Source organism: Carettochelys insculpta, chromosome 25, assembly GCF_033958435.1.
Source record: "Carettochelys insculpta isolate YL-2023 chromosome 25, ASM3395843v1, whole genome shotgun sequence".
Lineage (NCBI taxonomy): Eukaryota > Metazoa > Chordata > Testudines > Carettochelyidae > Carettochelys > Carettochelys insculpta.
Genome location: NC_134161.1, coordinates 16,827,126 through 16,853,380, shown reverse-complemented (window position 1 = coordinate 16,853,380; position 26,255 = coordinate 16,827,126). Strand labels below are relative to the sequence as shown.

At 46.4% G+C, this 26,255-nt stretch overlaps 2 protein-coding genes across 5 annotated transcripts in view; one reads left to right on the top strand and one right to left on the bottom strand.

Moving 5' to 3' along the window:
- The window catches only part of HEPACAM (hepatic and glial cell adhesion molecule), a 32,589-nt gene extending 26,542 nt beyond the window's left edge, over positions 1 to 6,047 (bottom strand). The window contains exons 1-2 of one of the 2 annotated variants that reach the window (XM_074976695.1): positions 5,926 to 6,047; positions 2,561 to 2,726 (exon numbers count right to left, since the gene is read on the bottom strand). In XM_074976695.1, coding sequence (XP_074832796.1) covers positions 2,561 to 2,576 — 16 coding nt within the window. In that variant the 5' untranslated portion in view covers positions 2,577 to 2,726; positions 5,926 to 6,047. The remainder of the gene's footprint in view (positions 1 to 2,560; positions 2,727 to 5,925) is intronic. The other variant, XM_074976694.1, reaches the window with a different exon arrangement.
- Positions 6,038 to 25,403, top strand: CCDC15 (coiled-coil domain containing 15). 3 transcript variants are annotated; one of them, XM_074976690.1, is made up of 11 exons: positions 6,038 to 6,562; positions 7,229 to 7,448; positions 9,565 to 9,714; positions 10,804 to 11,013; positions 12,813 to 12,929; positions 15,297 to 15,467; positions 16,010 to 16,129; positions 17,944 to 18,047; positions 22,094 to 22,273; positions 22,377 to 22,525; positions 24,852 to 25,403. In XM_074976690.1, the coding sequence occupies exons 2-11, from the start codon at positions 7,293 to 7,295 to the stop codon at positions 25,052 to 25,054; spliced, it is 1,560 nt and encodes a 519-aa protein (XP_074832791.1). In that variant the 5' UTR covers positions 6,038 to 6,562; positions 7,229 to 7,292; the 3' UTR covers positions 25,055 to 25,403. The 3 variants fall into 3 exon arrangements, with proteins under 3 accessions (XP_074832791.1, XP_074832793.1, XP_074832792.1); XM_074976691.1 differs by lacking the exon at positions 6,038 to 6,562 and adding an exon at positions 6,576 to 6,611; XM_074976692.1 differs by lacking the exon at positions 22,377 to 22,525 and having other exon boundaries at positions 24,852 to 25,042.
- The last annotated feature ends 852 nt before the right edge of the window (positions 25,404 to 26,255 follow it).

The following is a 26,255-nucleotide window of genomic DNA, read 5'->3' as shown; positions in this document are numbered from 1 at the left end:
GTCATTGATGAAGATGCCAAACAAAACCGACCCCAGGACTGACCCCTGGGGCACTTCACTTGATACTGGCAGCCAGCCAGATATCGAACCATTGATCAGAATCCACTGAGCCTGATGATGTAACCAGCTTTCTATCCACCTGACAGTCCATTCATACAAGCCATACTGCTTTGACTTACTGGTAAGAATACTGCCCCACTCACCAGCCCAGTTCCAATCCCAACCAGCCAGACCCCTCCTCCCACCGTTGGCCTGTTTCCCAGGGAAGAAAGGTGTCACCTGGTTGTCTGGGTTACAGAGAGCAGGGAGGGCCATTGCCTATGTGTGAGGAATCACCACACCCAAACTCCTCTCACCACTAGGCACTGATGCTGTGCCTAGGGAAACTGAGGCACACACCCACTTCTACTACAGGGCATCAGGAAACACACGAAGCTTAGCCAAGGGAATAAAAGCCTTGGTTTCATCACACAAGCAATCTCCAGGCATGATGCAGCACGCTTGGATTCAAAAGCATTATTCTATGGGAAACCACTGGTCAGTTCAGTCTCATTTCATTGAAATGCAGTTGGACCAACCCTGTGTGAAAGCCAGGGAGCCGCTGTACGAGGGCAAGGAAAAGATACTTGGGGCTTTCCCTGTTCACATAGGGGCTCAGCACGCTCCTGGACACCACTGGTCAGCTCCAGAGCCTCCTCTCACCCCACTACTCCCAGCACAATGACCTCTGCACCCCCACCCACTTCCCAAGCCCACAGAGGTCCCCTCTCCTACCTGGGTGGATCAGAAGGAGGCAGACTACGTGCAGGAAGCCTGGAGCGCTAGGGGCTCTGGACAAGGCTCCCCTTTCTCTCTTCATTTTGGGTTTAGCGTTAGGTCCCTCTGGCAGACAATTGGCCTGTTTTGTCCACTCTGGGCACGTCCCTCAGTACTGCCTGGAGTTGTTCTGCCCCCGCACAGCCCTGCCAAGTCTTCTCTGAATAGACAGAGCACTCTGTGTTGTCGAGTTTGTCTTTTCATTTGGTTATTCCTGATGCTTTCTGGTTTCCTGAACCTCCATCCTCAGTGGCAGGGGATTAGCCGCCAGCACTGAGAAAAACGGAACAATTTTTCCCTAACTCTTCAAACACAAGGTAACAGTGAAGGCCAGACTTACACCTCTGAATCCCAGGCGACGCTGCCCTTTCGCTAGCCCCTCCAGAGTGCAGCACGTCCTGAATGCACCAGCAGGGCAGCTGCTTTGCCTGGCCTCTCGGACTCCAGCCAGACACTTAGCTTTGTTTGAAAGGGGTTGCGTTCTCTGTGGTAACGGTGCAGCAAGGTTTGCCAAGCTCCACTGTCTCACTGGATCACAAATAACTCTGCCCTGATGTCTCAGAGGCTCAACTCTCTTGAGGGTCATTACACAGGGTGCTCTTTATAGGAAGTGGCATAAGGAGGGGAGGAGGGCTGCCCCCCCAACAGGCTTTAGGCACCATAAGGCATACTTTTCCTTCCCCAGGGAGGAAGCATCCAGCATTCCCTGGAAGTGGAGCACTTGGACGGCTGCTCAGGAGGGATTCAGGTGCCACCCAGCTCATTAGCAGAGCACCCACAGCTACCAGCATGTTTCTGTTGGTGGGGCACATCCATGCAGGCACTGGGGCCCATAACAAAATTTATTCCACTCGTGGATGGAAAAAAATGAGCAGGAACACTAGAAGTGTCTCCTTCCCTCATTACAGAACCCTAGAGCTGGCAGAGACCTCAGGAGGTCGAGTCCAAGCCCCCGCTCAAAGCAGGGCCAACCCCAACTAAATCCCAAAAAAATCCCACAGGGAAGTGATGGATTCCCCATCTCCTGATGTTTTCAATCCAGGCTGGATTTTTGTAAGACTTAAGCCACGGGGCTCAGGGAAGGAGTAATTAGGTGAAAGTCTTCGGTCTGCTTCACAGAACAGGCCAGTCAACTGGGTTCCTACAGCACATGCTCTCTGAAGGCTCCATCACTGTGGCTACTCCGGATTTACAGGTCAGCTCTTCAGGGCCACGTGATAGGTGAAAGTTGTGCTGAAGTGGGTGTGTGAGGGTTGAGCTGCATGTGTTTCCGACCATCCTGTGGTAACACTGGGGGTGCCTCAGTTTCCCTAGGCACAGCATCAATGCACAGTGGTGAGGGAAGTTTTGGTCTGATGACTTCTCACATGTAGGCATTGGCTCTCCCTGCTCTTTGTAACCCAGGCAGCCAGGTGACACCATTTCCCCCCCAGGAAACAAGACAAAGGTGGGAGGAAGGGCCTGGCTGGTTTGAATTGGAATTGTGCTGCTGTGTGGGGCAGTCCGGCTGACCAACGACGGAGGAAGGAGGGCCAGGGCCCCAGGTCAGGGACCCCCTCTGTGCCCCTCTCCCCAAATGGACTGGACTGACAGCTTCTGGCTTCGGTGTTAAGTCTGTTCTACGCTGTGTCCGTTGACCAAGAAATTTCCTGTTCTACCTGCCAAATGAGAGTCATGTCTGACTGTGGATGGGGTACAGGGCCTGGGGACCCCCATGCTCCCACACAGAAATCAAGATACATACCTGTGTGTGCAGACATGCTCTTGCAAAGCTCACCAATGACTGTGCCTGCATCCCAATGGAATTTCAGCTCACCCTTGGCAGTCCTGTTCCTGGATATGTACCTGACATCCCCTTTGTGCCTCAGCTCGCGATACAGGCTCCAGGGCAAGTTTTACAATGAAAATACCTTCACAAAACAAAAGGGAGGCATAGGCTTGTGGAACTATCACTAGCTGGGAACCCAACCAGCTACACCCAGCTGAGTCTGTACCCCGAGACGATCCTGCTTATGCTCAAGCACACAGACCAGAGAAAAGCAGAGCGACAGCGTTTAGCACTCACCCCGATGAATGGGAGTTTTGGCACAGAACCCTACGAACGTTGCAGAGCTCAGAGTGGACCAGATATTCAGGGACAGTAGATGTGTTAAAAGGAACATGAGAGCATTATTGCAACCACTCTCCTGGGTTTGCACCAAATCTCATGCCAAGCGGACCAAGTGAGGTGTGTAATGAAAGCTGGTGATTCACGGAATCTTTTATGCTGCTTCTATGTTTGTAACATTTTTCTATGGGGAGTTATAAGTACTGGCTCTGGGCTCGTAGTTGAATTTGTAGGTTCTGGCAAACCACAATGGGAGACGTGCAAACCTATTGTGAAAGGTTCCTAGCCAGGTAGAGCAGTACTTGATTCCAATCCACATCTCAGGGATTTAGCTGTGGATGTGTAGCCCAAAAAACAGGCAGGGGCAGAATGCCCAAAAAAGGACAGACAGATGACCTGCTCATGAGAGGCTCCATTTCAAAAGTGCTCTCACACAGGAAGGAACAGGGGATTTCCCTCTACATAGGCAAGGGTATAAAGGGGGAATGAGGCTCTTCCATTTGATTACTAGTCTTCAGTCCAGCTAATCACATCAGGAACATCCCTGCTGTGAGCTGAGCTGAAGGGATGGCTGGCCCGTCCTCACAGAGGGTGGATTCCAGACTTTTAAGATAGCAATTCCACCCCTGCTGCAAGCCTGCCCCAAGAACTTTGTGATTGACAGTAACAGAGGTGGCCGTGTTAGTCTGTATGGTAACAAAACAAACCAGCAGCCATGTAGCACTTTAGAGACAGACAAAATAATCACCTAATAGACTGTTAGTCTTTAAAGTGCTACATGGCTGCTTATTTTGTGACTGATGTATGTAACTGGATTGCTTTAACCATTTTCACTCTCGTCCTATTCCTTCTATTACTAAATCTTCAGATTTTAGATTCTAAAGGATTGGCCCACCCTGCCCTCTGGGTAAGATCTTAGGGTACTCACAGACCTAGGGATGTGCCCAGTCCTTTGGGACTGGAAGAACCTGTGCAGATTTGGTGAGATTGGTTTTTATAACCTTTCATTTGTGTAAGGAGGGGTACTGGCTGGGGCACAAGGGAAGCTGGAGTGTGCAAGGAAATTGCTTGTGAGACTTTTTGCTGGCCACAAGAAGGCAGCAGAGGTTCTCTTTGTGAGTGGTTTGGTGCCTTCTAGAGAAGAACTCACAGTCCTGGGCTGTCAGTAGCCCTCTTTTAACAAATTTGCCCAGGTTTGGCTGTCTCAGCTGTGCCTGGACAAACCTCCTATATTATAGATGTTAATTTAAAAAGGGGAGAAATACCTAGTAAGGCAAAGATGATGAAAAATGAATAATGTCTTAGTCAAAACAGCCCGTCAGAAAGAGAGTAGTTGAAGTGTAGCAGAAGTAGAGATCTCTGAGTTGGCCAAGTCTCAGAAATGAATAAAAGGCTCACAAGTGGCAGTAACACAGTGTATTGCCAGCAGCAGCAAACAGAGCCCAGACTGAAAGCTATTTCATCTGTGAACAGAATATTCAAAATTTAAACAGAAAAATAACGCCCCCCCTCACCCGTTAGAAATACAAGCTGCTTAACATGAGGGAAACCCAGTGAAAAATGGAGAATGCTTGCTGGCCAAGCCAGTGGCAAGGAGCATGGAGCGGAAGACGAGGTCCTGACACAATACAGAACAGATGATACGCCACTCAGGAGGGTCCTCTCTACATAATGGATCATTGAACTGCTGCCCATGAGTCACCAGGAAAGTGACTGAGACTTTGGCTTTGTCTACATGGCTCAGTTTGAAGCACACCCACAGCAAAGCTCCTCCAGCGGAGTGCTGTAGGAGACCACCTCCACAAAGGTAAGAGCTAGCAGCGCTGACAGCTTGTTTACCCTGGTGCTGCACAGCCCTCTAACTTGCTGTGCTTGGAGGTGGGTGTGTTTTTACACTCTGAGCCAGAAAGTTCCACTGCAGTAATGTGGCTGTGTGGACAAGCCCTTTGAATGTAATGACGGACTAGTAAAGTATCCCCAGTGCTCTGGAACACACTGGTGTTACGATGCTTTCTACTCATCAGTTAAAGCAAGAGGATGAACCATGCCCAGAGAGAGGCCTGATGAAGGACTCGTGGTCAGGTGTGGACATCAAACCATGTATAATAATGTACAACACCAGCAGACACCTAACGTGTTGAACCACACGTATATTACCATGGCAGCTCAGTCATGCAGAACATGTACATCTCTCTCTGCAAATGCCAGCAAAAGTCATGCAACATTTTAGTGAACGAATAGCTGCGGCAGAACTGGAGGAATCATAGAACATAATCACAGAACACTAGAACTGGAAGGGACCTCAAGAGATCAAATCCAGTCCCCAACCCTCAGGCAGGCCCAAGCACCATCTGTATCATCCCTGTTAGATAATTTTTCCAACATTATCTTAAATATCTCCAACAACAGCGATTCTACAACTATTCTAGGCAATTTATTTGAGCACTTAACCATCCAGTCAGTTGGGAATTTTTTCATAATGTCCAACCTAAACCTCTCTTGCTGCAATTTAAGCTCATTGCTTCTTGCCCTATCCTGAGGTTAAGGAGAATAATTCTTCTCCCTCCTCCTCGTCATACCCCTTTAGATACTTGAAAATTGACCATCATAGAGGAGCCATTCCAGAAGGTAGCCATGGATGTAAGGGGGGCCCTTCAGTACGGCGATCCCTTTGGGGAAGAAATGCATTCTGGTGGTGGTAGATTTCACCACTTGCTACCCTAAAGTGGTGGCTCTGTCCTGTCATAGTGTCTGCTTCAGGAGGGACGTGCTGCCGACCGTTTTCAGCAGAGTAGGGTTCCCAAGGAGGGCCTCACTGACCAGCAGTCCAACTTCACGTCAGCCCTGCTGCAATGCTTGTGGGAGAAGTGAGGGGTCCTGCACACCTGGCTACAGTCTGCCACCCTCAGACCAACAGGCTGGTGGAGAGGTTCAATGGGACCCTAAAGCAGATGCTGAGAACCTCCATGAACCAGCACCCAGAAGACAGGACAAGTACTTACCCCACCTGCTGCTCACATACCAGGCGGTGCCCCAGGAATCCACAGGATTCTCGCCGTTTGAGCTGCCGCATGGGAGGAGGGTGTGGGGACCCGTGTCCTTGCGAAGAGCCCAGTGGCAGGGGACGGCCTCCCCGCAGGGCAGTCGGTGGTGGAGCACCTGTTGGCCTTCCAGGAGGAGCTCGCCAAGCGCATGGCCTGGCCAGGGAGAACCTCTCCAGCGCCCACGGGAAGCAAACGGTCTGGTGTGACCCCAACGCCCGGCCCGAGCCTACACCCCGGGGACGGGTCTCGCGGCCGGCCCCGTCGAGGCCACCGAAGCAGGCAGCACGTGGCGCTGGCGGGGCGGGGCGGGGCGGGCCGGGGCGCTCCGGGCGGGCTCCTGCCGCAGTCTCGGCCCGGGACCGGCGTGCAGTGCCGCCCCCGCCCCCGCCAGCAGCTCTCCCCGACCGCCGGCGCGGGGCCCCGAGTCCGGCCGGGACGCACGGGAGCTAGGCGGGGGGCACCTCCGAGGACAACCCCCGCCCCGCAGCAGCCAGCGCGCCGGAAGCGGCCCACCTCACACTCAGCGCGCCGGAAGCGGCGTGTCCCAACCGGCCGGAAGCGGCGCTTAAATTTAAAGTGGCGGTTGGGCGTTGGAGTGAGTTGCTATGGCGACGGGGGGAGTGAGGTGTTGGTAGATGGGGACAGTGAGTTGGTGACCGTGGTGGGGCCGGGGGTCCGGTTGGGTTCGGTGCGGCGGGGCCGGGGGGGGGCCGGTTCGGTTCGGTTCGGGGGCCGGGGCCGGGCCGGTTCGGTGCGGCTGGGGCTGGTGCCGGGGGGGGGGGGGGGTCCGGTTCGGTGCGGCCGGGGCCAGGGCCGGGGGGGAGGTCCGGTTCGGTGCGGCTGGGGCTGGTGCTGCGGGGGGGGGGTCCGGTTCGGTGCGGCCGGGGCCAGGGCCGGGGGGGAGGTCCGGTTCGGTTCGGTGCGGCTGGGGCTGGTGCTGCGGGGGGGGGTCCGGTTCGGTGAGGCTGGAGCCAGGGGCGGGGTGGGGGGGGCCGGTTCGGTGAGGCCGGGGCCAGGGCCAGGGCCGGGGTGGGGGGGCCGGTTCGGTGAGGCCGGGGCCAGGGCCGGGGTGGGGGGTGGGGGGGGCCGGTTCGGTGAGGCCGGGGCCAGGGCCGGGGTGGGGGGTGGGGGGGCTGGTTCGGTGAGGCCGGGGCCAGGGCCGGGGGGCGGGGGGGTCCGGTTCGGTGAGGCCGGGGCCGGGGCCGGTTCGCGCAGGCTGAGACCTCTCCCTTGACCTGTTGGTTTGGCTGTCTTTGGGCAGGGCTGGGCCGGGTCGGCGGCTCCCACCTGTGAAGCAGCAGCAGCAGGCGACCTGTGCCCAAAGCATGGCACTGGGGCGGCCTGTGGGGCAGCAGGCAAGGTGTCTGTGGGGGGCTGCGAGCCAGGCGGTGCTGGCCGAGAGGAACCAGTGCGTAGCCCCTGTGGGGGTTTGGGTGGAGAGTGCACCAGCTGACGGCGAGTGGGAGGAGAGCCTTGCTTTTGTGAGTGCCCTGTCTGAATGTTTTGCCCCTTGCTCTCTTCGCTTTCTCCAGGTTGTTCGCTTGTCAGTTTTGATGGGACTAGGAATGGGACTCTAAGCTGGCATCCAAATCACAGCTTCTAAATATTCTCTTCCCTGGAAGTCTACTAGTCAGGGTCTGGGCCCTTTGGATTCTGCAGCTCCACAGCTCCAGAATCCTTCCTTGCTGCAGAAACTGTTGCATTGAATTCTGTTTCTAGCGTTTATTGTTATGAAGAAAGAAAGGATGACCTAAATATAAACCAAAGCAACCTTGTTTTCCTGAGTTGGTTGACAACCTGAAAGGATATTTGTGAGAAACCTGAACTGCTCCCTTCATCTTAAGGGCTTGTCAATACCAAAATCCTTAAACTGACAATATACAGTAAATGTGCAGATGAGCTCATTTTTTGTAACTACAGTAAACCCTTGAGCTATGACTCAAATTTTCACACAAGTCAAGGGGAGATAGGAACCAGACTGCAGCCTGGCTCCCCTGGGCTTGCAGTTGCCCAGAAACTGATCAGCTCACCAGGGCTGGTCAATTTCCTGGCTACCAGAGTGGCATTGTTAAAGGTACATGACAGCGTTGGTGTAATTTGAGGGACCTGTTATCCTCTATGTTACAAATGAGTCCTTGACTAAGGCATGATGTGCCTTAAGATCCTCTTCATGCTTTAAAGAAACTGTGATGTGTTCTAGCTCTCGTTTGTTGTATGTTTTGAAGGCACTTTGAATGGTAGCAGTGTAGTGTAATGTGGTGATGTAGTTTTACCGTTTTCTCCATAGGCACAAAACTTTTTTGAGTTTTAGAAAATGTTTACTGAAGATTTTCATTATATTTGATATATGTCTGAAAGGTTGGAGAACTGTGGATGGTCTTAAAAGTGTCTGTCACATTACTTGATTTTGGATTGAAATTCTTTTGCTCAGTCTCATTCCAGCCATCCTCCGTGCTCCTCTCTTCCTCCTTTCCCTTCTCCTTCACCCTTGTAATAGAATATGATTAGTATAAATGTAAGCTAAAATAAATAAAAATCTGGTCAAACACTATGCAATCAATGGAGGTATTAGCTTGACACAATTCCTACCTATTTATTCTGTGTGTTTGTTCTATAATGTCTTTGCACTGTCTGTTCTGTCTTATCTCTAGGTTATAAATTTTTTGGAGCAGAAAATATATTTTGCTCCTGTCTTTGTACAGTACCTAGTACAATGGAGCATTAGGGACTTGAAGCGCTATTCTACTACAAACAATTTAGTATTAAGAATCCAGTATGGACCTGGTAGGAGCACGGTTTAGGATGTCTGTTTCCATTGTGGTTTTATGTGCTGTGACTTGTGTATCTTCATACTATACCTGGAGCTTCATGGAGAAAGATAAATCTAAAAGGAAAATACCAGGGTTTTCTCCTGCATTTCCTCACCACTTATCTCATTTGGGTTTGGGGTTTTGGATGCCTGCTCTTAGTGTGATGCTAATGTATAAATATCCTAAATGTAACAAGTCATATTTGAAGCTAATATTGTTGGATGAATGGTCTTTGTTGGTGCAAGTGAGGAATATGAAATTGCTGCTTTATGTGTTTCTTTTGTATCAGATGCTGAAAATACTGGTAAGAGTAGGCCTTGCTTTAGTTTGATCCTGTATGTTAGTTCTCTGACATGTTATAACAGACCTAGGATGGGTGCATGAAAGCATGCTATTGAAACACAGATATGGGACTTTCAATATGACCATAAAGGGTGTCAGCCCCCAGATTTCTGATTTGGGTTTTGCTGACAGCAGCAGGTGTGATTCATATATAAGATTGCCCCACAAGTTGGTTTTCTTTGCTTTTTTATAGTATCCATTTTAAAGAGAGAAAGTGAAGAGTTCCACTTAGTAACATGATCTTCCCAACCCATCCATGCACCTGTTACTAGATTCACAGAACAGTCCGTGTTATACTGATAAACAAAATTAGTCATCATTGTGACTTTATCTTCAAACCACAACTTTGACACACATCCCCTTCCATAGTAGTGCTGCTTGCCAGACTGTTGTGAAGCCTCACGGTGAAAAGGCTGCCTTGAAAATCTGCTGTAACTTGTTCCAGGCATCGGCATTTCAGGTTGAAGAGGAGCTAAAGGAGCAGCAAAAGGAAAAAGAGGAAAATCTGAGACGTTTCCAGGGGGAAGTGAAGCAGAGGGTGAATCAGCAAATCAAGATGAGGAGAAGACTGCAGCTTCAGAAATCCTGTGAAGAGGTAGGGCAAACCTCCATCAGTACCAGCCTCTGCTCTGATTCACACAAGGAGCCTTACTTATAAGGTAACTCTGTTTCAAATGTAAACCTTCCAGGGTAACTACAACCACTATTCAAACAACCTTACATCTTAACTCTTAATTGGAGAAAAGTCAGGAAACTTGCAGTGATTATTTCCACAGCTGCTCTCCTGACTGACCATTGAAAACCCTTTTTGAGGTGTTTAGCACATGCTCAGCTTCATGAGAGGTCACTTTAGTAATATGAGGGTGCACTGCCCTTCATGCGCAGTCAATCCTTGAGCATGGAGCCACAGGGACAGTAACCTCAAAGTCCACCTGCTGCCACTGCCTTTCTGTCATCACTTGAATGGTATCTGGGGTAGGAATTTAATAGGTGTGTGGATTTAGTCAGTGAATGACTTTGGTAAGATGGTTGCTCTGGACCAGAGGTCTGCAACCGAAATAGGGAGAAGAACCATTTTTTCAAATTCATTTACAAAATCAATACTTCAGGAGCTACAATGTATGTGAATATGAGAGAGTCCTTAACAAATAACACCAAACCATAATTTTTGTCATCCCTATTTTAAGAAAAGTGCACACACAAAGATTTGTACCAGTTAGAAAGTTGTTACCCCCATCTCCAGGCTTTATCCCACATCCCGCAAACCTGCGCCCCATCCCCACGTTTAACCCCTCTCAGCCCCAAACCCTCCACCCCACCATCCCCAGGATTATCTTGCCTGCCAACAAGTTCTCCACAGCCGCTGCTCCACCCTGTCTTTTCCATCTCAGCAAGGTTGCACAGCTCCAGCGGGGGCAGGCTCGGCCGCTGCAGCTGACTGCTCAGCAGGTCTGGAGGCTGCCACCACTTAAACAAAAACAAAAAAAAACCCTAAATTCAGTTGGTTTAACAGCAGGCAATTGAATTTTTTGTTTTGGTTTGTTTTTGTTTTTGTTTTGTTAGTTTAAGCAGCAGCAGCCTCCAGGGCTGCAAGAGGAGTCAGCGGCAGTAGTGCTCGAAGCCACAGGTTGCCAGCCCCTCATCTGTACTTATGTGGGTTTCCCCCCCCCCCCCTTAACTGCAGGCAGAAAAAGAAAGCTCTGTTGCAATGCAGTGTTCAGATTCCGCTTTGTCCTTGACCCCTAAGAAGAATACATGTGTGTATCGAAGTAACATAGAATCTGCCATCTGCTGTTCTGGTACCAACTCGATGCCTGTGCAGCAGCTTCGTGCCAGCTGGGAGGAGGAGGGAAGAGAAAAGCAAAGCCAATTATTCCATCAGCACGCCAACACAGTGAGTGTTTCCTGACTGACAACTCTCATAAGTGCCATTTGTTGTGTGCCCAGAATGAGAACATATTTTCTATAGCAAATAATAGAAAACTTCCCAAACAGCAACCCAGAAGCCGTTTATTTTAGAACTGAGTTTGAATATGTACGTACTGTGAACGTAAAGCCTGTGCAGACTACTCAGATCTTGTGGAATTACAAGGGACGAAGTAGTGTGAAATGTTATTGTTATAAGTGCGTCAATACCATGTAACACTGCAATGCTTTACTGCCCTGCCCTCCTGTATGTATTTTTTATACGTTTCCTCATGACACCTGTCCTTGAGATGGAAGATGATGGCATGTTTTGTGCTTTTACTCCAGTATTTCCTTTTTTATCCACTAGATGTCATTGTGCATTGAAATTGAGTGCTTTGACGTACAGGAACTATTATATTTGGCATAATCTGAGTATTAAATCTAAGAACACATATTCCTATAAAGAATGTTGCACTTAAATTCGAGCCATCATTAATTAGAGGGCTGCTTGCATCTCTGCTAATCTCCAGAGAAGTGAAGTAAAACCTCCATTAAAATAAAGATTCTCCCCCATTGGTGTGTGTCGTTGGATAGGGGGCACTAGATGGAGTCCTCTCCCCACTCACAATCTGCATACCCAGTAGCAAAGGGTTGAGATAACTAAAGAGTGGAATGTGTAAGTGGGAGGGAGGCTACTGCCTTTTTAAAGTTAATAACAGTGCTTGCAATGCATGCTTTGCAGTATAAAAAAAAAAAAAACAACTATCATCCCACGTGGCTGTACTTGAATGTAACAGTTCAGTTCCTAATCCAAATTTGGTGAAGTTCAGAAGTTTCTGAGGCTTTGGTTCGGTGTTCTCTCCAATAACTGTGGTATCCGTCTCTATTGTAAGTCTTTTAGACTGGCTTATATTAAAACAAGAAGAACAAAAAAACACACCACCTGGGGTTAATATTGTTCAGCCTTTGTCAGTATATACATGAGCCACACAGGGCTTTTAGAATTGGATCAGCTGGATCAAGATGGACATCCAGCTTCTGGTGCTTGGTTCACACAGCTTCTGGGGCTGGGTGAATTTTTGATTTCCCACAGGTTATTGTTGACAAGAGAATAGAGGCTGCCTAACTGAAGCAGCGTTTTTTCTCTGAGTTACTCATGCAGCGCCTGTGACTGGGTGGCAGGAATGGGATCTAGAAGGTCTCATGTCTAGGCCCACAACCCTGATCTAACACAAGTCAGTAGGAACAACAGTCTGGCTGTGACAGCTTTGAGGTAACTGAAACAAACTGAGGGTGGCCGTATATCAATGGGACACATTTCTGGCAGTCTGTATAGACTGGTCAAGGAGCGAACTAGCCATAAGTGGAATCCTTTCTCTTCCTGAGAGCTGCCCTAAGGGTTAGAGCTGATGTACGCTTGCAAATATTGCTGCTGCCTGTCAAGCACCTGTCCGTGGATTATCCCCAACAGTTACGCAACTGATGCTGTTTTGCACCCTCAGGCAGAGTGCCAAGATTATGCTGGCTACTTTGTGTGACACACGCTTTCAGTTCTCATCTGGCTATGGTCTGGAAAAAGTGGGTCAGTCCCATGAAGGCTCATCACTGAATACATTATTTTGTTAGTCTTTAAAGTGCTACTGGACTGCTTTTTGGGCTGACACTTTCAGTTGTGATGTCTTCTCCCTTGTAATGAACATTTTGGCCAGGCCCTTGTTTATAGCAGCAAGTGAGCACTCCAACTGTCAACCTGTTAACAGCTTGTTCTATCTTTCCTACTGGCAGCTTAGCAGAACCATGAAACAGGTCCGTCGCCGGCTAGCCTCCCACAAAACCACGTCTAGTGGAGCTGGCCCACCTGAACTTCCAGGAGGCACCTGGGGTGTTAGCTCAACCGGAAACGTAAGTGAGAGGCTGACTCTGCTTGGCCACTAGTCAAGTGAGTATTAATTATTTGCTGCACCTTGTGAGGATTTGTGCCCTGTCCGGTCAGCCAGCTGCACAGTGCCGTGGATCTTTTCAAGAAAGGGTAAAACCGAATGGGCTCTTGCTGTTGCTAAATAGCTATTATCCCATACATTTAACTCCCCTGGGCTTGAGAGAGCCAAGGAGATGTTTTTGCAGTAGAAAGTAGTGTGCCTAGACTATCCTGTCATTTCTTCTTTCTCCTCTTACTACTGGTCGTTCAAGTAGAGCGAGCTACACTGAAAACCACATGAAAAGAAACTGACTGAAACAACCACCATTGAAGTACACTCTTCTGAAAAGTGCAAGTAAAGATGGCTCCTTCTTGCCTACCAGCCCTGCACGCACAGGGGAGCAGATATGCCAGTCCTCTTCACTTCTGTATGAGCAGCCTCCTTTTGTCCTGCAGAGCCAACAGCTATGACCTGGAGTCATGTTTATGCACTTCCAGGGCAAGCATTTCAAACAGCATCACAAATGTCAGGGGAGGGATTTTTTTTTTTTCCTGTTTTAAGCTCAGCCTTCCAGACTAGCATTTCTTTCTATACCCCTGGCTTTAAAATCCCCTTCCCAAAATTACACTAACTAAAGACTCAGGGCTGGCTACATTTACTCCTTCCCATATGATGGGTAAAAGGCCTGATGTTATGTGACCTAGACAGGTTTTCATGCAGAGAAATGCTTCTGGGTCAATGAGGGTGCTGCCTTGACATGTGCACTACTGGACCTGAGCTGCTCAAGTTTGGCTTTCTGGCAGTAGGGGTTACAAAAATTGCTTAACCATCGCCTTCTCATATCTGAGCTCTTTCGAAGCCAGTTTCTCTGACCATGCACAATGGGGTAAAGCAGGACAAATGGTTTATTGTCATGGTTTTTTGGATGCTAGTGGCCCCAGTTCTCATGAGTAACACAGTCATTACATAGGCCAATACAACCCTTTGTCTAATTGCTTGCCATTGTGCATTCTTTACTGGTCTTGGCCTAATGCAAAGTTTCAAGAATGCCCCTTTTCCTCGGGTGATTAAAAGAACAAAGTAGAATAAATCCTGAGTCCATTATACCCTTTGCCCTGTGTTTTATCATCTTGCATTTTCACAGATGCCCTCTAAGATCTAGAGCATATTCAGATATTAAGAGTCTGAATCAACATCCTGTATTTTCTGTGAACACCACATCTGTCTTCCATGGCCTGATGAAATGTGTTGAACACTTCCATGTGTTAGCACAATAAAATAATTATTCACACATTCTTGTTCGTGGGTTTTTTTTTTTTTCCACCTTAAACTAGAATTTGTTGCTCTTGTATTATGTTACTATGGATCCCACTGTAAGTCCTCACATGCCTCATGCTTGTGAAATTTGTCTCTTGGGTAGCCAAGTTTTGGAGAGCAGTGCTTCAATTATTTGAAACTCCTCATTCCCACTATCCAATCAGGAAGCTGCTTGCCAGTCACGTGGTGTGGGATCCACACTGGCATTATTGAAGAAGAGAGATCAGTTACTTACCCTGCAGTAACTGGCTGGTTGAGTTATAATCTATATGGCTCCATGTCCCATCCTGCTTCTCAGAATCCTCCCCAGCTCTGAGCTTTGAACTGCCACAAACCAAGGGAGGTTTGTGACTCTCCGCCTTTGTGCCCTCACACAGCATGAGGAGGAGCAGAGTTTGCACCACTGAAAATGTCTCAAAGATGTATAGTTATTGTAGGTAAATCTCTTCTCTTCTGAGATGCCCTGAGATTTTGCACATTTGGATGCACAGCTGCCGAAGTGGGTTCCAGCCCATGAAAGCTTAGGCTTGCATACGTTTGTTAATTATTAAGGTGCTAGAGGTCTCCTTGCTGTTTCTGTGGAAACAGACTAATATGGCCACCCCTCTGAGACTTGACCTTGATGTGACTTCAGCAAGCCTGCACTTACAGCACCCTGTATTTGCCAGCGCCACAGGTAAGTCTGCTTTGAACCACAAATATGAATGGTGTAGATGGCTCCTGTTTTAAGTATTGAGGAAACCTGTAGCAACAGTTGGCAAGTATTTTTTTTTAAATGTTTGCATATCCCACAACTGCAAAATGACGTGCCCAGAAGTCTACGTCCTTTATTCCCAGCAGTTAGTCTCTTTTGCCCTGTTGACAAGGTGGTGGCAGTACTATTTGCTAATTCTCTTCTACTACCTTCTTACCACTGCCCCAGTGTTCTCAGGTTGCTCTGATACCAAAGCTTACAGGAGTCTTTTATTCATGAGCTGCTGATCTTTCATTTAAATAATGCAATTAGATGTAAATTTCACATTTGGTTTCTCAGAAACTAGTGTCTCAAAGGCCAACTCTAGTGCATGGTGAAGAGGGTGAATGTGAAGAGTTTCCTTTGGCAGGACATCATGACCTTCCTGCAGAGCTACAAGACCAAGCAACAACCAGAAAGCAGATGGTCCGGGGTAATGACAACTTGTACTACAGCCTAGAATTTGGAAATGTAAGTCTTCTAAAATTCCAGCCCTGATGTGACCAAGGCTGGGTCAGTCAGCCTGGGAGTCCCTAATCTTTGTTTTAGAGACCAGAACCCCCTTTACTTAAGACTGCTAGTCCAGAACAACTGCTTTCTGAGCAGCAGAGAAACCCAGCCAGATGACCTCCTAACCTGAACTTTAGGCTCCAGGTATGAGTTCAGGCTTCTACTTTGACCTCACTGCTGAGCTTGATAGCAGAGGGTAGCATTTGTGGTTTCTGTCCAAAACAAACTTGAATGCAGCATTAGAAGTGCTTGATTGTAGAAATGCTGACGTTTTCTGAGCAATACTAGTGGCAACAATGACCTTTCCTGTGTGACAGGAATAAAGCTATCAGTGGTATTAGTGCCCTGTATTGTGTGTTCCATATGAATGGTGTGCAGATCTTGTGTGCTTAGTCAAAGGACCTCTGTTATAGCTATAAACTGGGAATCTTCATCAGAAGTCTTTTTATGCTCTGACTTGTTGAGGGCAATCATGTTTTGATCCACTGTATTTTTTTTTTCAGGTTTATAAGAAATTAATGAAGGAGTCAAACTCTGCTGGCCCGTCTTCAGGATTGAGTACTGATTTGCAAACTTCCCTTGTACTATGGCTTGGGATAGACAAAGAAGAAACCAGGAAACAAGTATGTCAAATAATGTAAAGTCTTGTGTGTTCAGCATCTGCATCTGAATTATACTAGGAGCAAGGCACATTAGAGAACACCAGAAAGTCCTCCAGTGCCAGGACTGGGTTAGAGCAGGGAGGTTGGGTATGCCTGGCTCTGGAGGAGAGGGGGCACTGAGCTACATATTTATATTTGTCTATCTATCTAAGCTATATATAAAATAAATTTATATATTATGTGCATAAATAGAGAGAGAAAATAAATATATAGTGTGTGGCTCTTTGCACTCGATCCACCGCTATTTTGGTTCTAACTTGTTGGCCACCCTGGCCCTATATAAAGTGTGAAAACAGCAGTGCATCAGATGCAGCACATGACCTAGAAATTATTCTTCCTTCAGGTACAGGGAATAGTTCTTCAAGGAAGCACTGATTTGAGCTTCTGGGCTATGCACAGCATTTTTTCTATATTCAGCAGGCCTCTGTTCTGAAGCTGTTTCCAGACTGTGTAGGCATACAGGGTTTCTTTCTCATGTGAAAGATGAACTATTAATTACAGGCTTGGTGGAGGTACCACTGGGAGAAATTCTATGGCCTGTATTATGCGAGGAATAAGACTAGATGATCTTCTGGCTTTCCAATTTATGAATCAGCATGGGGATGTGAGCTTAGCTAGAAAATGTTTCCCTCTCATAGCACATCCTTGGATTTTTTTTTCCTGCCCTTTGCATTCCCCTGCACATAGGGTTTCTCTCCTGTATGGAATTCTTGATGCTTAATAAAATTTAAACCTGTTACTGTAGTTGATGGCATGGCTTTTCATGTGTACTGTAGCTGATCAAAGGGCTAATTTTAAAAACCATATTGTCTCTTACTTTGAAAAGGAAACGTGTAAGTGTTGAATGAAACCCCTCCTTTCTCTTTAGCTATGCAGTCTAAATCTTCCAGACCCCTGGTTCTGGCTTCCCATTATGCAGGATATCCCTCCTTTCAGAGATTCTACCACATAAGCCTTGGGGGTGGAGAAAGAACTATGAGTACAGGTGGTTGGATAGATATGTGCTGTCTTGAGTGATCCACTGTGGGTCAATCAGATGCACAGAACTTTTTAAAGTTTAAATAAAACAGGAGAATTGGAACAAAAGCATCTGTTTCCATATAAATAGGTTGGAAACTTTTCTGTCAGTTGGCGTGTTCCAGTGAAACTCCATTTTCTGATAGGCAAGAGGGAGAGGGAAACTTTCACTGAAAAAAAAATTGGACAGGTCTAGTAAAAACACCTTACTTTTCAGCATATGCAATTGCTGCAGCCTGATGTTCATGCTGTGGTCTTGCAAATAAGCTGTCACAGCATGGAGAAGTTTGAGAACCTCTGGAGTAGAAGATGTAGACACCAAGATCATGGCTCTGTGAGAAACCTTGCTCTGCCTCTCCTCAGCTAACAGCTTTCTTTCTTTCTTTCATTCAGTAGTGGAACATGTTCAATGAAACATTTTTAATTCTCCGTTTAGGAGAAAGCAGAAAATTGTAGACAGGGAGCACAAGATGAACAGGACATCTCTTTTCTGCAGTCAAAATAACAATCTGCAGCAGTTGGAGACAGATGAACTCTGTGGTGGATTTCACATGGTCTTGCTTATTAGGTTTTTGTGCAGGATGATATTTGCAGAGACTTCTTGGCTCAGCTTAATCCTTTCTCCTTTAATTCTTACAGTATAATGTGCACAAGTTATACTGGAACAATTAAAGGTGAGTTCTTCCAGTGCCACTTTCAGGTCCTGCTGTATATTTCACCAAGACACCTTCCTCTTAAGACTGTTGTCTTTCCTGCAGCGTCAAAACCAGTATTTGAGATACAGACGTCTCTTCATGGATATTGAGAGAGAACAGGTGAAGGAACAGCAAAGGCAGAAAGAGCATCAGAAGAAAATTGCAAAGTAGGTACCTACTAGTAATCATGGATTTCTTCATTGATGTTGCCTTTGATGTGTAGTCAACTGAAAAGAGGCTGTAAATTTCACAGGTTTTTAAGACCTGAAAGGACAGCTGTGATAATCTAGCCTGACTTTCTCCATAATCTAGGCCATAGATTTCAGAGTAACTTTGTGGTTTTACTAGCATGAAAGCTTTTAAAAAGACATTTGCTCTTAATGTAAAGTCTTCAAGTGATACTGAATCCTCCACTTGCCTTGATACATTGTTCTAATGGTTATTTACTCTCATTGCTAAAAATTTTGCACTCTTATTTCCAGTTTAAATTTGTCTTGTTTCAATTTTAAGACACTGGATCTTGTGGTGACTTTTATCTACTACATTAATAGCTTCTGCTGGTGTGGATACTTACAGGGAGAGTCTGCACTGCATTTGGGCATGTGGGTGCTGTACATGTAGCAGTTAGAGGACATAAATGTTGTCTTGGTTGGGCTACTGCAGCCCAAGCTGTGGGGCCTTTATTATTGCTAGCTTGGTGATGGCCTGAAGAGCTGTAGTTATACTTTTGATGGCGCTGTAGATACACACATGGACTGTTATTATGTAACCTCTTCACATTGTTTGTTTGATTTAAACCAAATAGTTCCTATAAATGCATGTTTTCCAAGACCTCAGATCAGTTTTGTAGTTTTCTTTTCTGAACCCTCTTCCATATTCTTCCATGGTATGGACGCAGGAACTAGACACACTATGTTCGCAGTGGGCTCGTCAGTACTTAACACATAATCTCACTACTTCTACTGACCGTTCCCTTGTTGTTATGATGTTCGAGTGTGTTTAAGGTTTTTTTGGCCATGGCATTGCATTGGGAATTCCATAGTCATGGTTAACAACAAGTTGGCTAGATGTCCTCAGAGTTGTTGCTTTCCAGGGGATAATCCCCCAACCTATGAGTATGGCTGACATTCTTGATCTTAAGTTTATGATTTTGCATTTGTCTGTGTATTTAACTCATTGCTTCCTCTAGCAATCTAGGTGCTTCTAAGTGACTGTCCCCACTATTTTTATTAGTCTATAAATCTTAAATTTGTTCAGAATATCATAGAGCTGAGAATCAGTCCTTCTGGAAATGTTCCCATTTGTCAGGCTGCATGGAAAGGAGCAATGGAGTGGACTGTGTGGGGGTAACAATGACCTTATTCAGCACACAAGCAGCTTCTTATATTCACCCACACTTCTGCCACAGAAAAAGTGCCATAGTTCTTGAGCATAAGGCAGATGCTATCTGGGAATATTTTAAAAAAATTGTTCCCTGGATAAAAAAGGAAAACATGTCAAGTGGAAGCAGTGCAAGAAGGAGCTGCAGGGTGTAGTTGCAAGAGTGAAAAATCCATAAGGAAAACTGCTTATTGGGAGAAAATGTTGTGGCTAGAGATGTGCATATGGCTGAGAGGATCAGCTGGGTAGTAACGTAAATAATTCACTTTGCAAAGCATCATTCTTCAAGGCACTTTCTTGTGTGATTTGACAAATACATTCCCAAGCTGTTTGCTATGTTAGATGGTGCTAGAAGAAAAAGTTGATTTTTAGATGATCTTTAGGGCTCCTTTAATTAGTTAACTAGGTTTAGAATCTATTGCTCAAGTATACAAATACAGAAAGCTGCAGTTAGAGAAATTAAGTTGCCGGTTGCCACTGTCATTCATGGCCACAGACCATAATGATGATACCATAGGTCTATTCTCTACTCACCTTTTTCCAAGGGAACCCCATTCTATCTAAACTTTTTTGTCAAAAACAGACATGCCAGTGAATTCAATGGGACTTACTCCAAAATTAAGTGCACTCTCTAAGCAGCCAAGTTTTAATTTTTCTGGTAACATGACTTAAATCAGTGTCTCTTGTTTTATTTTATGGTGATTGTGATTTAAATCAATCCACCCTGTTTAATTCACTCAACAGCTGCCCTGTACTGCAGCACCTTTATCATAATACGTATACAATATTCTATATATACTGACCTAGGGGCTTGCCTGTACATACAGCCCAGCAGCTGCTCTGCTGCAGTGCTTCTGGTGAAGGTGCTTTCTTTTGCTGTTTGTTTTGCGCCTTGTAGGAAGGAATTATGTCCTTTATGTGCCATAAATGTGCATGGCATTTAACAGATTCTCACAAATAATAGGGCCCCGTCCAAGTGTCTTAGTCTGTATCCTTACTCCTAAATTCATATGAACATTTAACATGCTGTTGTTAGCATCTTAATTCATTTTTTCATTGCATAAATTGCATTTTAATCTTCTGTTTTCAGTTCTCTTCAACTAACTGCAGAAGAAAATTTTTCTTTGGGTATTAGGACACTGTACCATGGCACAAATAGATCAAGAACTGTCAAGTGACTTGTTGAGTAGCTGAGCTTACCTGCACAAGAGACAAACTGCAGCCTGATTATCCTGATTTAACTTTCAGATAAAACAGGCTGGCTCTGAGCTGCATGCCAGTGAGTAGCCTCATTCTCAGCAGAGGCACTGCTCACATGCTGAGAATGACTGACTGACTCATGCATAAGTATTGTAGCTTTTGGAGCCATTATTTGCAGATGTGCAGGGATGTTCTGAGCTTTAAAAGAGGAAATGCTACTCACAAGTGACCATTTTAACCAGGAATTGGTGTGTGTACTTTTTTATTATAGTTTAACCTAGAGCTAATTTCAACACCGAGTATTGAACAAATGGAGAACCAAGTTAAATAGTACAAATGTAAGTTCTTAGTAAAAATTTGTTTCTCTCCCCCATGCAAATGGAGGGAAGCTGATTTAACATGATTTTAAAACCCTTCCTGCATTCCTCAGAAGAAGAGAGGACTGGAAACTCCAAGTACTTCAGCAGAAACAATGAGGAGTCCCTTTCTTGGGCTGGAACGCACTATGACCTAATAGCTTTGTTTAGTCTTTGAGATACCACAGGACTCCTTGTTGTTTTTCCTGAAGCAGACTAAAATGGCTGCCCCTCTGAAACGCTCCTTTCAGGATTCCCCTCTGACACGTGTGTGTGTGTGTGAGAGAGAGAGAGATTGATTAGTACGGTAGCTGCCAGAGGTAAAGAATTCTTCAAAGATGGGGATTGACAGTAATTGTAAGGATGAGGGACCAACTGCACACTTATGGAGAGTATCCAGCATCTGATGAAGTGAGTCTGTGCTCACAAAAGCTCATGCTCAAAACTTTTCTGTTAGTCTATAAGGTGCCACAGGACCCTGTGTTGCTGTTATGGAGAGTAGTAGCCTCTTGTAGGGCTGAGGAGAACAGCCATGAGCCCTACTGAAAGAGACTCAGACAGTTCCATGAGTAAACAAAACTACATATATAGTTAACTTAATTGCTGTTTAATTGCCAAACTCTGTGTAAGTTGGGCAGTTGCTTCATTTGGTACAATAAGGATTTTTCTAGCTATGGTTTTAGGTAGACTATTTGCATAAAAGATGTTGCAGCTGCAAGGGACATTTCGCTGGGTTCCTAAGAAGAGTTGGTTGGAGACAAATTTAGAAGTAACAGTAGTTGTGATTGGGATGGTTGCACTGTAGACAAACAAAATCCTCATGGTATGCATTCAGAACAAGTGACCATGTTCAGGAAATACTGGGTGAGGTCCTCAGACCTGTGGTATACAGGAAGCCAGACTAGGTTAGCATAACAGTCCCTTCTGGTCTTACCCTATGAATCTGTAAAATGTAATAAAAAACATCCTTGGGCTTCCCACCTTAAGTTTGACAACTCCCTGTAAATGTGTATTGTGGGTTCCATTTTAGAGTCAGTTGCTAACTTCCTAATCAGATGTGTTACCCCTACAAGGAGAAAAATGTTTTTTGCTAAGTATTTGTTCTGCAAACTAGGCTTGGGAGGTGAATGTTACCTGAACAGAGGATATGTGATATACTGAAGGTCCCACAGGCAGCAGGAAATGGAACACAGTTCTCCTGACTCAGTCCTGTCCTCTGACCCTGGGGCCGTCATCTTTCTCTGGAAGATCCAGTTAAATAGGTCTTCTGTCCACAGAATTAAGAGTGAGAAAGAACACCAGCGCCGTGCAGAGGAGCAGAGGATCCAGGAGATGGCCTGCCAACAAGACACCTGTTCTGGGAAGAAAGTATGTGAGATACTGGCTCAACTCAAACTGGAGGAGAGAAGAGCAAGGGAGAGTAAAGAAAAGGAACAGAGAAATAAGGAATATGTGAGGTGAGCTTGGGGGCAGGTTCCTTGATCTTGTTCTTGAAATCCTGGTAGGATTAATGAAGACACCAGTATCATCCTGACACAGGGGAAACATTTAATTTTGTAGATACCTGGAAGCTTTAAGAGCACAGATGAGGGAGAAGATAAAACTGTATAACATTGACTTGCCTCCATTGTGCTGCTGTGGGTCTGATTTCTGGGACTCTCATCCTGACACCTGTGCCAACAACTGTGTGTTCTACAAAAACCACAAAGGTATGAGCTCTTCCTTCCCAGTAAGGAATCCGTGTAGACCCAGTAACTGAGATCAGTTGTCAGAGTCCTGCCATATAGGCAAATTGAAATCCTGGCTAGGAGTTCCCATAGTATCATCGCTCTGTTTCCATTAACTTATTCTAAGGTGGCCTCTGCACACAATCCCTGTTCACCCTCCTAGAGAGCATAGACCGCTTGGTAGCCTCAGTGATGTGATCTAGATTTTCTTTTCACACTGAGCTATTTTGCAACTGTAATACAGTTGTTAAAGGGAGCTTGCTAAGGACCAGCAGCTGATCTCACTAATGCAAAGCCAAGAGAAAGTCCGCATTCTGGGAAGTCTATGGGTGTTCTGCAGACACTCTGCACCCTTTGTAATCCTTGCTTTGGGGAGACTTCAACTGGCACACCAAGAGCTAAACTGACAGCTTTCTAGGGATGCATGTGTCTGTTTTAAATAATTAATAATTAAATTATGTTCCCAAGAACTGATGGGGACATGGGGGGGGGGAAAAATGTGAACGACACAGCAAATGCCTAGCACTTGGAAAATCCACTCTGCACTTTGATGTCAGAATCTTTACTGGAAGGTAGCTGTTCTTCTTCAAGTGCTTGTTTATGTTGATTCCAGTCGGGGGGGGGTGTGTGTGTGTGTGTGTGTGTGTGTGTGCGTGCGTGCGCGCGCGCGCACGCGCGCGCACGCGCACACACACAGGTGCCCGGTATTCAGAAGACTTTTTTCCCAAGCAGCAGCTATTGGGTTGGTCTGGGTGTTCCCTAGAGTCATACCTTTATGACACTCACTGTGGAGCTCTGCTGGCATTGGTGTATCCACTGGCCTGGAACAGCTTGGACAAGATAAATACCCTGCCTTCTCCAGTCTGCAACTCCTCCAGTGATGGCTTAGCCCTCAGGAGGCTTACTCAATTCCCTGATGGAATTTCCTGTTCAGACCAGGTCAGGCAATTCGTCCTTGGCAGTGGAAGACCCCCTCCCAGAGCCATCTACCTGGCCAAGTGGGAGAGATTTACGGTCTCCTCAGGGTTGTGCCCTTCATTCCATTATTAACCTCAGTGCTGCTTGTTTTGACCTGCCTTTTCCATCTGAAGCAACCAAGGCTTTCATTGTCATCACTAAGGGTGCTGCACTCAGCTGACAAGCATTTGAAGGAGGGAAAAATGGTTACTCATCTTCTCATAATTGTTGTCCTTCAAGATGTGCTGTTCACGTCTGTTCCAATACTTGCCCTCTGTCAAGGTAGCTTGCAAGACCTGTGAGGGCAGAACTTTATACTGAGTGCCAGGGAGGTATGACTCCGGGGGAGTGCCCAGATCAACCCAATGGCTGTTGCTGTTGGAATGGACATGAACAGTACATTTCAAAAATAACAGTTACGAGAAAATGAGTAACCTTTTTTATCAGTCACCTATAAAGCAGTCTTGCGGTTTAAATTGACCTGCAGACAGTATTTGGTTGTACAATCATTTGGGGCAATCCTCCATAAACCACTTTCAAAAATACAAAGTCTTGAGGCTTAAGTGGGAAATGTCAACAATTATGCAAAAATAAATACACAGGCCTAAAGTCAGTAATGGTTCCTGCAGATGCTGTACTTGTTTTACAGTGCCCAGACATGCACAAGCAGAATTTCAAGCACGTTTGTTGTAGAATGTCAGCTTCTCCAGCACTTACCTTCCAGCTCCTAGGTTCAAGGTTCTTTATTGGCCTCGTACCCACTATTACCTCTCTAGTGCATGCAAAGGTGTTGGGAGCTTTTCTCTTTTCTCTGCCCTATCTCAATTGCTGCTGGGGAGCTAAGGAAAGGGTCCTGAACGTCTGAGCCATCTGGTAAGTGAATGAGGAATTGCTGTTCAGCCTCTCTACAACTGAAATGCTTGTGTGCAGAGTGCATACCAGGCTCCCTTTCATTTCTAGTCTCCCATTTGGTGCCCAGTCCTGTGATTGCTCTTGCTCATCTTCATCTCTCTGATTCCCACAGTGTTTCAGCTTCCCACATAGTGATCTGCTAAGCAGCTGTGCTGCCTGTGCAGCTATGCAGAAGCTTATCTCACTCAGTTACACAGCAATGGAAGCACATGATTTCGGCATTTGTAGATCCTATGAAATTTTCCCCTTGAGAGATGAGGCCCATGGGAAAATGTCCCTCTCTATTTTTGTCAAGAGGTACAAATGCACCTTTTGGTTTAATTCCCAAGTTAGCAAATGACTACTGAAGTAAGCCCTGGGCTGTGTGGGAAAGCTGGCCCAGGCTACCGTCACTTAGAACTTTCTGATTTGTTTTTGTGGTGGTTTTTTTTTTTTTCAGCTTATGCTCGAGCATTGCAGTCTGTCATCTCATCATGTGATGTTTCAGATGGGAATTCAACCACACGATTTGCAGTCCATAACTTTGCTTCAGTACATGCTCCTTCTGTGAAAAATCCATCAAAGGTCATCCCGGGATCAACTCTGCGAATGTTCAGGGGTAAGGGACTTTGTCAGCAGACAGCTGATCTGTGCACCGGGTAGATGACTGTTCCCAGGAGCAGTTTTTTGTCCCAGAGCATTCATTCTCTCCTCCATTCATTAGCTCTAATCTAGAGAGACTCCATGTTTGTTTTGACTAATACTCACATGCAAGGCTAAGGTACCTTGGACTCATTTCATTATGTGTGGTCCACATACACTGTGGAAGCGGAGCACTCAAAAGCCCAGAACTAGCCCTGGGGCTCCTGCTGACCCATAATATGGGGATCTGATGTTGAGGGACTACCCAGGAGTGGTTAAAATTGATGAAGAATATTTGTTTGAACACATCTCCAAATTTCTGTCTATTCAACTGCTGAATAAACCCATCCAATTGAAGGCATTTGTGCAGGACTGCTCTGTGGGTATAGTTGGTTGCAATTTCATGTTGCACAAGCCTCGGAAGTGGGAGTGGGGATGGCACGGGTATGATGGTCCTTTCCCACCCGCTCCACCATCTCAACAAGCCACGTTCTGCTAGTGTGTCTGCCCAGGCTTTCTGCAGCTTTTTGTTTATAAAACGAACTGTTCAGAGAAGAGAGACAAACCTGCAACATCTTCAGCTTTTGCCCCATGAGGAAAAAAAACTTGTAAGGGTTCTCCTGAATGCCAAAGTGAAGGAGGGTGTAAGGTGTCTTTGAGGAGTAGACATGTTAGTCTGCAGCTTCAGGACTGCTTGTTGTTAGTGTGGCACCGTAACGACTAGCAAACTGGTTAGGTCATGAGCTTTTGTGGGAAGAGACACGATACCCGGTTTCCTTGTGGTGTCCATCCCACCTTCTCCTCCTGCAGGGTGCAGAACAGTGCTTGTTCCTCCTCCCCCCTGCCCCCCTTGGGTCCCGGCCACAAGAGTCCCAGGCTGCATATCTGTATGCACAGTGTGCATTCTCATTCTGCTGTTTGCGACTGGCTCCATCAAATAGCCAAGTATTCCCATACTCAACTCCATGCACTGACAAGAGAAGACATTGTCTGCCCCGGAGCCCCAGGAGTTGCTTCTAGAAGCCAGGAGGCGGTGCTGCAGGCCAAACAATGCACACTACCTGCATCTGTGCTTACGAGCAGGGGAGAATGAGGTTGTTACGGCAGCTGACTGACCCTGGGCAGGTTTGCGTTCCGCCGGGCTTTGGGAAACTGAAATCCACTTACCAGGAAATAACCGTCGCCTGGACTAAGAGTGGTTTGATAGTGTCCGTAGGTAGAC

Coding starts and splice junctions, on each gene's coding strand:
- CCDC15 (XM_074976690.1), top strand. CDS start 7,293: ATGGCACTGGGGCGGCCTGTGGGGCAGCAGGCAAGGTGTCTGTGGGGG. Junction 15,468..16,009: donor ACAGCCTAGAATTTGGAAAT/GTAAGTCTTCTA, acceptor TTTTTTTTTCAG/GTTTATAAGAAATTAATGAA. Junction 18,048..22,093: donor CATCAGAAGAAAATTGCAAA/GTAGGTACCTAC, acceptor TTCTGTCCACAG/AATTAAGAGTGAGAAAGAAC.